The sequence below is a fragment of the Mustela putorius genome, unplaced genomic scaffold (assembly GCF_011764305.1).
Source record: "Mustela putorius furo isolate JIRA1106 unplaced genomic scaffold, ASM1176430v1.1 tig00000577_pilon_pilon_pilon, whole genome shotgun sequence".
Lineage (NCBI taxonomy): Eukaryota > Metazoa > Chordata > Mammalia > Carnivora > Mustelidae > Mustela > Mustela putorius.
Window position 1 is genome coordinate 2834740 of NW_025421421.1, and position 12558 is coordinate 2847297.

At 36.6% G+C, this 12558-nt stretch overlaps 1 protein-coding gene across 1 annotated transcript in view; it reads left to right on the plus strand.

The window, feature by feature from the left end:
* The window catches only part of PCDH15 (protocadherin related 15), a 731887-nt gene that overhangs the window by 180425 nt on the left and 538904 nt on the right, over positions 1-12558 (plus strand). Inside the window, exon 5 of the mRNA XM_045081472.1 lies at positions 11078-11233. Coding sequence (XP_044937407.1) covers positions 11078-11233 — 156 coding nt within the window. The remainder of the gene's footprint in view (positions 1-11077; positions 11234-12558) is intronic.

Genomic DNA, 12558 nt, shown 5'->3' on the forward strand with positions numbered 1-12558 from the left:
GTTCCCTGCTCAGCCGGAAGCCTGCTTCTCTCCCTCTCCCATTCCCTCTGTGTTCCTGCTCTCGCTCTCTTTCTGTCAAATACATAAATAAAATCTTTAAAAAAAATAAAGACAGGCTGAGAGTTCATATGAGCTCAAGGCAAGGCTCCCTAGACACAGCACATGCTTCAAATATAGCAGTTTTCAGAGTTTGCTGCATACAAATGTTTCGCAGAATCATTGGACTTTAGAGGTGGAAGGAATCTTAAAGGTTTGCTAATTGATTATTTCTTTCATGGTCTACTGTGCGATACGTTTAGACACAGCCAGTCTAACATTTAGCACTTGTTGATGGGGAAATGAGAACAGTAAAGCAATGAGGGTGATTTTTTATTTGTCTCCATATGCTATTTATTTGTCTCCACATGCTATTGTGATATCGCGCCCTTTCTGCATTTTTTATTTTATACAGTCCTATAGAAGATAGATGGCTTTTGCTTTGTAAGAGTTCTTAAAAAAATTCTTTCTTAAAGACATAAAAGGTTATCTATCTTAGGTTAGCCTTCCATGATTTTTGTTTGCTTGTTGTTTTGTTCTGTATCATTGTTGCTGTTTCTTATTGTTATTGTTGTCAGTTTTGCTAGCCTACTGCTCTCACGTACTCTGCTTAGGTGAAGAAAGTCTAAGTCCACTCAGCTAATTAACTAGGAAGCCATGCTGCGAAATAGTTGGGTTTTGGTGCCAGGGAATTCTTGGATAAATGTGGGAGCTGGATTTAAACAAAGAGTTAGAAGTCTAAGTATAAACATAGTAAAAGGAGTAGCATAGAAGAAGCCAGAAGCACAGGAAGAATAAGCGTAACAGTGTGAGGTGTGGACCTGCTAGCCAGTAAAGGGCACCATCGAGTTAAAGAGTGACAAAAAAAGGGGGGGAACAGTTTGATGTCAAGAAACTGACATATCAGGGATTAACTGATCATTAAGAAATACATTCTTATGCTGTTTACCAGTATTAAATTTCCACAAGTCAAGGTAGTAATGGACTAGGCTGAAATCCACTCTGATTCCTGGATTTGTTGGCCAGTCTTCATTTTGGGGAGGGGGAGCACTTGGCCAGGATTCTGATAAAATCTGTGGACTCATTCCTCAAGAAAAAATTTACTTCCATATGAATAAATGATATGCCATCAAATTCAAGAGTTTCACTCACCATAAAGGTTACATAGACCCAGGGATAGAGATCTTGCCTTGACTAATGCATCTTCCTACTTCCCTTACTCTCAAATTGTTAGAGGATCTTCCATCTCAAAATCAGGAATTGTAGATAGAACCAAGGCACCACTGAGCCACCCAGGCACCCTTCTGCCTTACTGCATTTGTACTCATATCTATCCCAACCCACTGGAGTAATTTGCTGTAGTCTTTTTTTTTTTTTCTTTTTGTAACTTGTGTGGTCTTAATGCATTCCCTAGCTATTAGATGTCTGCCACAAATCCCTTAATAGAAAGTGATCTCCACGTACCTCAGAAAAAATAAATCTCAATACAATCTCTTACATCAGTGCAGTTTACAATGTCCTACATTAACCTTTGAATTTTTAAAATTCTTGTGAATTGCTTTCCCTGATGCCACAGTGCTTTTTAGGGCTTTATTCATCAAAGTCTAAAGGCTTTTTTTCTGAAAATTCTTAACCCAGTGCCCATCTTTTTTATGTGAAGAATAGATTATTGCTTCTAGGAAAAGAGTGTGGTACATCAGCACATTTTGTCCAAATCTAATCACAACAGGAAATTTTAATTTTACTTAATTATAAAATAATATATGCTTATGGTAGAAATAACAGAAAATAAAAAGCATAGGTACAAAAATTGCTCTTCCATTTAAGGAAAGTATTTAATATGCATCCTGCTGTATATTATTTCAAGCATATATATATATATATATCTGTATATATATATATACACATATATATGCACATATGTTAGCATATGTCTTTATATCACACTGTATATAATACATTCAGCCTGGTTTTTTTAAAGAATTATTTATTTATTTTAAAGGGAGAGAGCATGGAGGGCAGGGGCAGAGGAAGAGGGAGAGAGAGAATCTTAAGCAGACTCCCCGCTGAGCATGGAGCTCAATGCAGGGCTCAGACTTAGGACCCCAGGACGTTAGCTGAAACCAAGAGTTAGAGTCTCAACTGGCTGAGCCACCCAGGTGCCCTTTTTCGCCTGATTTTTATTTTTTTATTTTTTATTATTTTCTTTAAGATTGTATTTATTTATTTGACAGAGAGAGAGAGAGAGAGAGAGAGAGATCACAAGTAGGCAGAGAGAGAGGGAAGCAGGCTCCCTGCTGAGCATAGATTCCCAATGCATGGCTCGATCCCAGGACCCTGAGATCATGACCTGAGCCGAAGGCAGAGGCATAACTCACTGAGCCACCCAGGCAACCTTCTGCCTGCTTTTTAAATGTGACTTGTAATATACCTCCATCCTTGTGGATGAATGTATATATGTAATCATTTTTATTGGCTGCGTAGGGTTTTACTGGATGAATAAATGGAGATTATTTTTTAAAACAAATCTATTTTGGACATCAAGTCAGTTTGCAGTTCTTGATGGCTTTCTCTTCTTGTGGTGTATTTGTCTAGTTTTAGTTTTTGTTGACCTTTTCTGTTGTCTCTTTTATTCTCTATTTCATTTATTTCTTATCTGATCTTTGTTATTTTCTCTCTGGTACTAACTTTGGGTTTCATTTGTTCTTCTAGATCCTTGAGATATAAGCTTAGATCATTTATTTGAGATTTTTCTAGTCTCTTGTTGTACACATTTATCCCTATAAACTTCCCTTTTGGAATTCCATTTCCTTCATCTTGTGAATTGAGTATGTTGTATTTCAATTTTCAGTTATCTCACAGTATTATTTTTTAAAATTTCTTTTTATTTTTTTCTTTGACCTGTTGGTTGTTCAATAACATGTAGTTTAATCTCCATGTGTTTGTGAATTTTCCAGGCTTCTTCTTATCATTGATTTCTAGTTTCACACTAGTGTGGTTGGAAAGCACACTTGCTATAATTTCAACATTCTTTAATTTATTGAGGCTTCCTTTGTGGCCTACCATGTGATTGATCATGGGTAATGCTCCATGTGCACTTGAGAAGAAATACATTCTGCTGCTTTTGGATAGAATAGGCTGTATGTGTGTAAGACCATCTGGTCTACTGTGTTGTTCAAGGCCAATGTTTCCTTATTGATTTTCTGTCTGAATGATCCATGCATTGATGTAAGTGGGGCATTAAAGTCCCCCGCTATTATTGTATTGCTGTCTATCTCTCCCCTTAGGTCTGTTAATATTTACTTTATATATTTAGGTGCTCCTATATTGTCTGCGTAAATGTTTACAAATGTTATATTCTCTCATTGGATCACCTCTTTTTCATTATGTAATGTCCTCTGTCTCTTATTATAGCCTGTGTTTTGGAATCTTTCTATTTTCTGATATAAGCATACCTACCTCTGCATTTTCTGAGATTCCTGATATGCAAGTTCTTTAGGTGGTTGCCAACATTCTGAGCGTTGTTCATTCTGTGAATATAATGAATCATAACAAAAAATGTGAATGTTCTGAGTAGCAAAACAGAGCCAACAATCAGGGTTTGACCCTAATAACAACTGCCAAAACTCTGTGTTACATCACTAGGTTAGAATTTATTTTAGCACTTCTTAGGAGAAAATTGCTCTGGAAATACTATGTTAGTGAAATTTTTTTCCACTGAGCTTTTCAAATACAATGAAGCTCTTCTAGGTGTCTTAGCCCATTTGGACTGCCATAACAAAATACCACAGACTGGATGGCTTAGAAATGACAGAAATTCATTTCTCATAGTTCCAGAGGCTAAGTGTATGGAACCAGGGTGCTATCAAGACCAGGGGAGGATCTTTTCCAGGTTACAGACTTCTTGTAATCTCACATGCTGGAAAAGAACCAGAGTGCTCTCTAAGGCCTCTTTTGTAAAGGTATTAATCTCATCACCTGATCACCTGATTCATGTTGTTAAAGGGAAGTAAGAAGTAGATGATGAAACTCACCGGATGTTAGAAATTCTGCCTCTTACCTTCATCTCCCCAAAATATTTTTTATAGGTAGCATAATAAAGGTATGTTTCCCTTTTTGAAGTAATACATTTTTAAATCACACCTAACATTGAATATTTTCTGCATTGAAACATATTTGTCAGTCAGCACAAAGCCCTCCCTACTAATACCATCTTATTGGGCCTTAGGAGTTCCCCATATGAATTTTAGAGGGACAGAATATTCAGATCATTGCATAAGGAGATTCTGATTTTACACAAAGTTCTTTGGCTTATAAGGATGGCACAAAAATGCTTCCAAATGAGCTCAAGTCAGTGGGTGAAGAATATTAAGAATATTAACATCATAGACATGAAAAATAATTTGATTTTAGAAATATTGCCAATGTGGGGCACCTGGGTGGCTCAGTTGTTTAAGCAACTGCCTTTGGCTCAGGTCATGATTCTGAAGTCCCGGAATCGAGTCCCACCTCAGGCTCCCTGCTCGGCAGAGAGTCTGCTTCTCCCTCTGACCCTCCCCCTTCTCATGCCATCTCTCTCTCTCATCCTCTCTCAAATAAATAAATAAAATTGTAAAAAAATAAGAATAAGAATAAGTAGTAGTAGTAGTAGTAGAAATATTGCCAGTATATCAGGGACAGAGGAATCTACGTGTTCTTGGACCACATGATCTCTAATCACCACATTTCTCTGTTTATATGTTGCATTTTCTTCTTCCTGCAGATCAGAACCCTCTGTGCATTTTTAATTTTGTCCCCCACCTATTAGATTCATGTTCATTTCCACTTGTTCTTTCTGCAGTGGTTGGGGAAACTGTGTTTCCCCAAGAAGGAATTATGAATCATGTTTTCTGTACTTTGTTCATTGAGGCCATAAATTATCTCTTAATGGGAGTATTTGAACAGTATGGCTGCATAGAACTAAAAGAAAATCTAATATATATAAGTAAATATTTTAAGATTCAATGGTAAAAATAAGTAAAATAACAAATGAGCTTTATGGAAATTTCTGAGCATTAAAATAAAATGTAAAGCTTTTCAAGCCTCCCATATTTGCATTTAATTAGAGAACTTCTCTATGATATGGTATACATAGGAGCCTTGGACAGCTTTCAAGCTTGGTTCATAAGTCTTGCTCTGATGGTCATTATTTTTTTATTCCCTATTTTTATTTCTGTTTACTGAAGTTCCTTACACTTCCTGCAGTAAAAAGAGAGAGAGAAAGAATACAAAGGTGTAAAATGAAGAGTCTTAAATGATAAAACAACCAAAATATGTTGTCTGGCATGAAAAGTAGATCTCAGTAATGAAGAAGCATCACATGAGATGTTTGAAATCCAAAGGAGTGTCTCACCTGACCAATATCCCCTCATCACTTTTGGGCATGGGATAGTCATGGTCATAATGACACGGATAAATTAAAACAATAGTAGAAAGAAAAATATGATTCTGGCACAGTCCTGTTACACTTATCGCAAAACTCTGGGCAAACTTTTAAAAACTTTGAACAGAGGGAAATCATGTTCATGGAAGTCCCAAACATCTCACCTTCTCATCTTCCAGACTCTAAGCTGGCAGCTGCACTTAGCTGAGCTTTGACTTCTGGCCGCTGGCCAGCAACCATGTCATCACGGGCTGCCCGTGTTCTCCTCTATGGCCTGCAGGCCTCAGTGGCCAACAGCACAGCTGCACAATGACTCTCAGTCCTTGCTTGGACTGTGGAACAATTGCCTCACAGTCCTCTCACCATATATCATGATCCAAGCTGATGTACCTTCAGTGCCCCAAACACAGTCCCAACCTTCTTGGTAGATGCCTTCTCATTGTAGACAGGCCTTCTCTGGTACTCTCTGATTTTTTTTTTTTTTTGAAGATTTATCTATTGATTTGTGTGAGAGAGAGAGGGAGAGTGGGTAGAGGGGCAGAGGGAGAGAAACTCAAACAGACTCCATGCAGAGTGCAGAGCCTGGCGTGGGGCTTGATCCCATGACCCTAACATCAGACCTGAGCTGAAACCAAGAGTGGAGTCTTCACTGTCTACACCAACCAGGGGCCCCTCCCTGGTACTCTTTTTAATCTATGCCTAAAAATTACCTTTACCGTCTGCCATCAGTTGAATGTCATCTACTACGAAGACATGCCTTAAATGCCACTCTTTACATAAAAGATTTCTGCATGTTACACTGGTATGTAGTTTCTTGCTTTAAACTCTAAAGCCTTCAAAATGTCTTGACTTGCTTTATTTTTGTGTTCATGTCATATCAATTTTATGGGATTTGCTTACTGCACAAGGACTGCTTCATATTAATCCCAAACTACACTAAATTATGAATTTAATAAATACAGTTAACTAAACTGAAAGTCCTTAAGAGTTGATTATGAAAGATTTCTCTAGATATTACATTATCCTAATTATATTATCAAGTTGGCACTTTCTTCTTTAGACAACTTATGTCAACATATCATGTACTTTGAAACTTCCATTTGTGAGGGACACTCATAACTCTGGCCAGCCATTTCCTTTAAGTTCGTTTCATTGTTTAAAACTAATTTCTAGGGTCACCTGGGTGGCTCAGATGGTTAAGTATCTGCCTTCGGCTCAGGTCATGATCTCCAGGTCCTGAGATTGAATTCCAGTTGGGCTCCCAGCTCAGCAGGAAGCCTGCTTCTTCCTCTCCCTCTGTCTCTCCCACTGCTTGTGCTCATTCTGTCTCTGTATCTCTTTTAAATGAATAAATTAAAAAAATGTTAAAAACAAAAACAAAACAAATTTCTACAACATAATGTATCTTACTTCCTTTCCCTGTCTTCCAGTTGATTTGTGAAATAATGAAGGTTTTTCATTTTGTAAAGGTAGTAAATACATAGGAAGACAAATCATGACAAAATCCTTTCATTCTGGTGAGGACTGAATAAAATTGGCCTTCGTTTTAGGAAAAATAAAATCAAGTCTTATACAGTTTGGCTAAAAATTTGTTTTCTCTTTTAAACCATAAGGCCTCTAAATACCATGGTTTCTAGAGAAAACTCAGTTCTCCTGGGGTTGAAGATGAATGCTATAGTCAACACTGTTCACATTAGTAAATTTCTTACAGAAACCTTACTCTGCATGTTAAATTGTAAGTGATTGTCTGAAAAACTCATAATAAAATTTTTCATTTTTGTCTTCCTTCACATTACAAAATTCAACATATTTGTTGGAAATGTTTCTTTCCTTACTTTCTACTCTCAGACCTACTCATGAGATAACCTCCATCCACCATTGGTATGTGTCCTTCCAAAACTCAAGTTATGCATATCAAGACCCATACCCACAGGAAGGTTAACATAAATATGCATTCATATATTCTGTTAAACACTCGTTTTTAAATTGAGAGAGTACTTGGCATGTCTAGGTATATGTGAATGGTAGTTGTTTTAACTAATTAGCCCAAAAATTTATACACAGTGCTTTTATTCTCTTCTTCTTCTTTATGTATGAAGCAATTTAAGAGAATTGGGGAAGAAAAAATTGGCAGGACTTATTTTTGCCAGCAGGTAGGAAAGATAACCTAAAACTTCCCTAACAGATTCCTAAGCATTTTGTAGTCCCTCAACTCTCACTGACTGTAGAACTGTACTTGATATATTTATGACCTTCTTATACAGCAGAATAGAATCCATTCCAAGGCGAGATTACAACGTGTGTTATATGAGCCGCCGGGAATTCTGGCCTTCAATGTGATCCATTATGTTTAGGATTTATTGCAAGCTAAGGCCTATCCATGTTACTCACAGTTGCATAGGGAGCTGAAGTTAAAAGTGGCCAGAGCTCCAAGTGACCTAGTTATGTCTAATTTATGGGCACGTCACAGGACTAAGTAGGGGCTCAGCGCAATGTGCATTTGCTTCCCTTCTTGCAAAGATTGTGACCTCTCTGTCCCAGCGTTCCCACGCTCCCACTCAATATAGTGCTCCAACTTGAGAGGAAACAGTTTTATAGGCCTCTTGTAATATTTAGAAGATAAGTAACTTTAGAAGAATTTAATTCACCTGTCTTCTAAATGGGTGACAAGGGCTAACAGTACAAGTATTTGTTTTTTATTTTTTTGTTTTTTGTTTTTGTCTTTGTGGTGTTTTTTTGGTTTGTTTTGTTTGTTTTTTACTTTCCAATTGAAATATGCGTGACTTTCCTTTAAAATCCATGGTAACAGTACAAATACATGTTTTTGTTTTGTTTTGTCTTTGTGATTTTGGGGGGGTATTTATCTGTTGTTGCTTGGTTTTTGTTTTTTGTTTTTTACTTTACAATTGAAATACGCAGGACTTGCCTTAAAAATCTATTAAAGAAAACACTTTCAAACTAATAGTAAAAATAGACCTAATCTTTTGAAATGATCTTTTTGCCTCAAGGCTGCAGATTTTCAGGGATGGGCTTGCTTTATGAGATGGTCCATTCAATTCTGTGCTGCTTTGGATTAATACAAAACCACTACTTATACTGAAGAAAAAAACCACGCTTTGTGAAATTTTTATTCATTGTGGTTCTTTCTGCTCTCTGAGACTACAATGAATAAACTAGTAAAGATTCTCAAAATAACCATTCAGCTGTCTGATGCATCTTGCATTTTTTAGCTTAAATATCCTCAATTTTTGTCACACTTTCTCAAGGTGTTCAGACTTCTCAGCTGTCTATAAAATGGTGCTCACTCTAGTCCACCAATCTCTGCATGGATATTATTAATGAATATGAAGTTTGTATGACTTTACTGCCCCTGCAATCCATTTACAGTGTCGGTGTATAAACCCATCCTTTACTCATCAAAATGTCATTGTTATATTTTCACATGAATGTTCATAGCCATTTAGTGTACATGGGTAATTAAGGTGGTTTTTGTTGTTATTGTTGTTGTTTGTCCTGATACCAACAAGGTGAATTAAAGATATTATTGTAAAAATACATCATTATATAACCTGGTATTCTGACTTATTAAAATGATTTTGAATGCTGCCTTTCATCATTAAATGTATGATATATCCCTCTGAGCTTTGTGACATTTACTGATTTTATACACAGGACTTTAATGCCATCATTATGTCAGTAATTAAAAGGGAAACAGAGCTATACAGCCCTTTACCAGGTACCTGCCTGCATATGTTAATAATTCTTAAATTTATTCTATCTAGGTACATTTATTCAGTTAGGTACAAATAAATTAAAATGCCTTTTTCTTTACCGGCTGTAAAAAAATACCTTGAGATTCAACAAAGTTAGCTTTAGTTTGAATATGGTCACTACAGTGTTCTTCTCACTTAGAAATGTGGCCTGTGACATTTTTAATGAATGTATCCTAGCCTCCAGTGACCCTTGCTGTGTCTTTAAATCAGTTTCAATCCAAAAATTTAATAAGTTATGTGATTTGGTGAGTGCTGTGAAGTGTGTAAACCTGGTGATTCACAGACCTGTACCCCTGGGGATAAAAATATATGTTTATAAAAATAAAAAATTATAAAAAAAAAAAAAAAAAAAAAAAAAAAAATTAATAAGTTATTTCATAATCCAAGATTATCAGTTTGTATTTCATAAATTCTATGCATTTTGCTTTCGTGGGTTATAAATAAAAATACAGGTGTTTATAGGTGTGCCTGGCTTAGGGTAACCTCAGGTGATCCTTAGGGTGATCCCATCGTATTGGTATTTTTATCCCGATTTCGCTCCGAATGTATGGTTAGTAGGTCTCTATAAGTGGCTGGAAGCCACACAGTCTGACATGAACAGATTACCTTCTGTAGGCACAGTGTGGTTACTGGGCACAGAGCCTTAGTCATGATAACATCCAACACTAGGTTCATGGACCTTCCAGCCCAGTGAAGGAAGGCAGACTGAAATCAATATGTAAAATGTGTAATATGCCAAGAAGCAGGTGAGAAAAGCAATAAAGAAAGATAAACAGTGAGGAGAGAAGTTGGAAGGAGAGAGCAGACTGGAGATCTCATCTTTCCAACAGGTAGCCAGAATATGTCATTCTGATAGAGTGATGTATTTAGAGGGAAAATTTTATAAGCTAGAAGAAGAATTTAAAACCACAAAGGAATATTTTTGTAACATTAAACACATTGACTCAAGGGTCAAAGAAATGTAGGTTTGCATCCCAATTCTGGAACCTCTTGGCCATGTGACCTGAGCTATTAAGTGCCCTTTGGATGATACTTTTCCCCTTCAGGAATTTATCATTAAAAGGGGGACAAGTGGGCATATATTTATATATAGATTATTATTGAAATATGGTTTATAATGATAAAAATGGACATCATAGAATATCTTATTATTAGTCTGAACCAATAGAAATTATGCTATGGACTTATAATGCAGTATGGTTAAATCACATGATACAGCATTATATTATACACCAAAATGCCTTAATAAATTTATATTTACACACATGGGATGATTTACCGTGGGTGTGTGTGTGCATGTGTAATAGGTGTATATTTGGAGAAAGAAAGATCAACAAAGAAGCATTTAAATGTATAGAACGAGTAAGTTTGGTGGATTGTGAATGGATTCTCTTTTGATTATATTTAATTTTTATCAGATATAAACATATTTTAGCAAAAGTGTAAATGAGCATGCATGATATGCAACTGCTCTTCCCCAGAGATTTTACCATGAACACATCGTTTTTACAGTTCATATCATTGCTTTCTTAACTCCAGGAGGGACAGACTCCATTTTGTCCCTCTGTCTCTGCACTGGTTCTGTGATTGTGCTCACCACCATCCTCAGAGGGTCCACACACTTGCCGAGAGCCTGTTATTCTGCGATGCAAAATTCAACAGTGAAATAATCACAGTTGCTTCTCTCATCCTTAAAAGATGGAAAATGGATCCATTTTTATCGATTATTCTTATTTCAAATGAACAAGCATAGAACACTTTATGAAACAAATGTGCTTGGACCATAAGTGAGACACTTCTGTCCCAAGGCTTTTCTTCACCAAAAGGCCCGATTTCTGTATTGCAGCCCCCGATGAACATACACTCCATCGTGGTGCAAGTGCAGTGCATCAACAGGAAGGTGGGCACTGTGATCTACCATGAAGTTCGAATCGTGGTGAGGGACAGGAATGACAACTCACCCACGTTCAAACACGAGAGCTACTACGCCACCGTGAATGAGGTCAGTCTCCAGCTACTCTTCCTTTGTGCCCTATTTATTGATCTGTGCAGCTCACTAGACACTATGCGTGCCTGGAAATAATGCTACCCTCTATAATAGGTTTGACTTTTCAGATATATTAAAAAAAAATTAAGGAATAATGCTTCAGAAGATATAAGACTGGGTGATGTCTGGTAAACTCTCAGGAATTCATTTTGCTATAGGCAAAATCTGATTTGCTTATAATAATGACCAAAATATCGGTATTTTTGATCATCTCAGACAATTTCATGCCCAAATCCACATATGCATTTACTGAGGCTCAACAGTAGTTATTTATTCTCATCATAACTTCTTGAACTGATTGTTCTCCATATCTCTGAGGTGGTGATAGGAATTAAATACTTGGAAGAGACTATCTATTTGACACTCTTTTAATGTAAAGTTACTTCCTTAATTTTATTTTTATTTATTTTTTAAAATATTTTATTTACTTGAGAGGGTAGGAGCAGGGGGCTATAGAAGCAGAGGCAGACTCTGCACAGAGCAGGGACCCCAATGCAGGACTCGATCCCAGGACCTGAGATCATGACCTGAGCCAAAGGCAGAAGCTTCACCGACTGAGCCTCCCAGGCACCTGAAGTTATTTCCTTTATTTTAAAATCAAATTCTAGCATATGCAAATATTTAAAAATAAATTGCAACTCAGTTCTTATGCTGATTAATTCTTAAAAATTATAAGTACTACTGCTTTCATTAGAACTAGTGCTTTTTTGTTGTTTTCTTTTCTTTTTCCCTTTGAGCCAAAATCCATGGGTCAAGAAGCCTTTTCATGTTATTAAAAAAACAAACAAAAACAAAACAAAAACCAACCAAACAAAAAAACACAACAGTAGTTACTCTGCTAATTTTTTTGTGATTCCACTAAGAAAATGTCTCTAATGTATCTCTGGTATCAGCTACTATGCATATTTTAGACTTATAGAAATGAATCACATTTTTAATTTTAATGAACCATATTTTTATCTGCATATTTTAGTAGATTTTTTTTTAACCTCCCAGATATTATTTGAACATTAAAAACTCCATAATTGCTTTATAGGAGGAACAAGTACTTGGGACATTATACACAGCATTTGGGCCTTTACCCTGTACACACTTGCTTTTTCAAATTATTTAAAATGTATCTTATTGGGGCACCTAGGTGGCTCAGTGAGTTAAAGCCTCTGCCTTCGGCTCAGGTCATGATCCCAGGGTCCTAGGATGGAGGCCCACATTGGGCTCTCTGCTCCGCGGGAAGCCTGCTTCCTCCTCTCTTTCTCTGCCTGCCTCTTGCCTACTTGTGG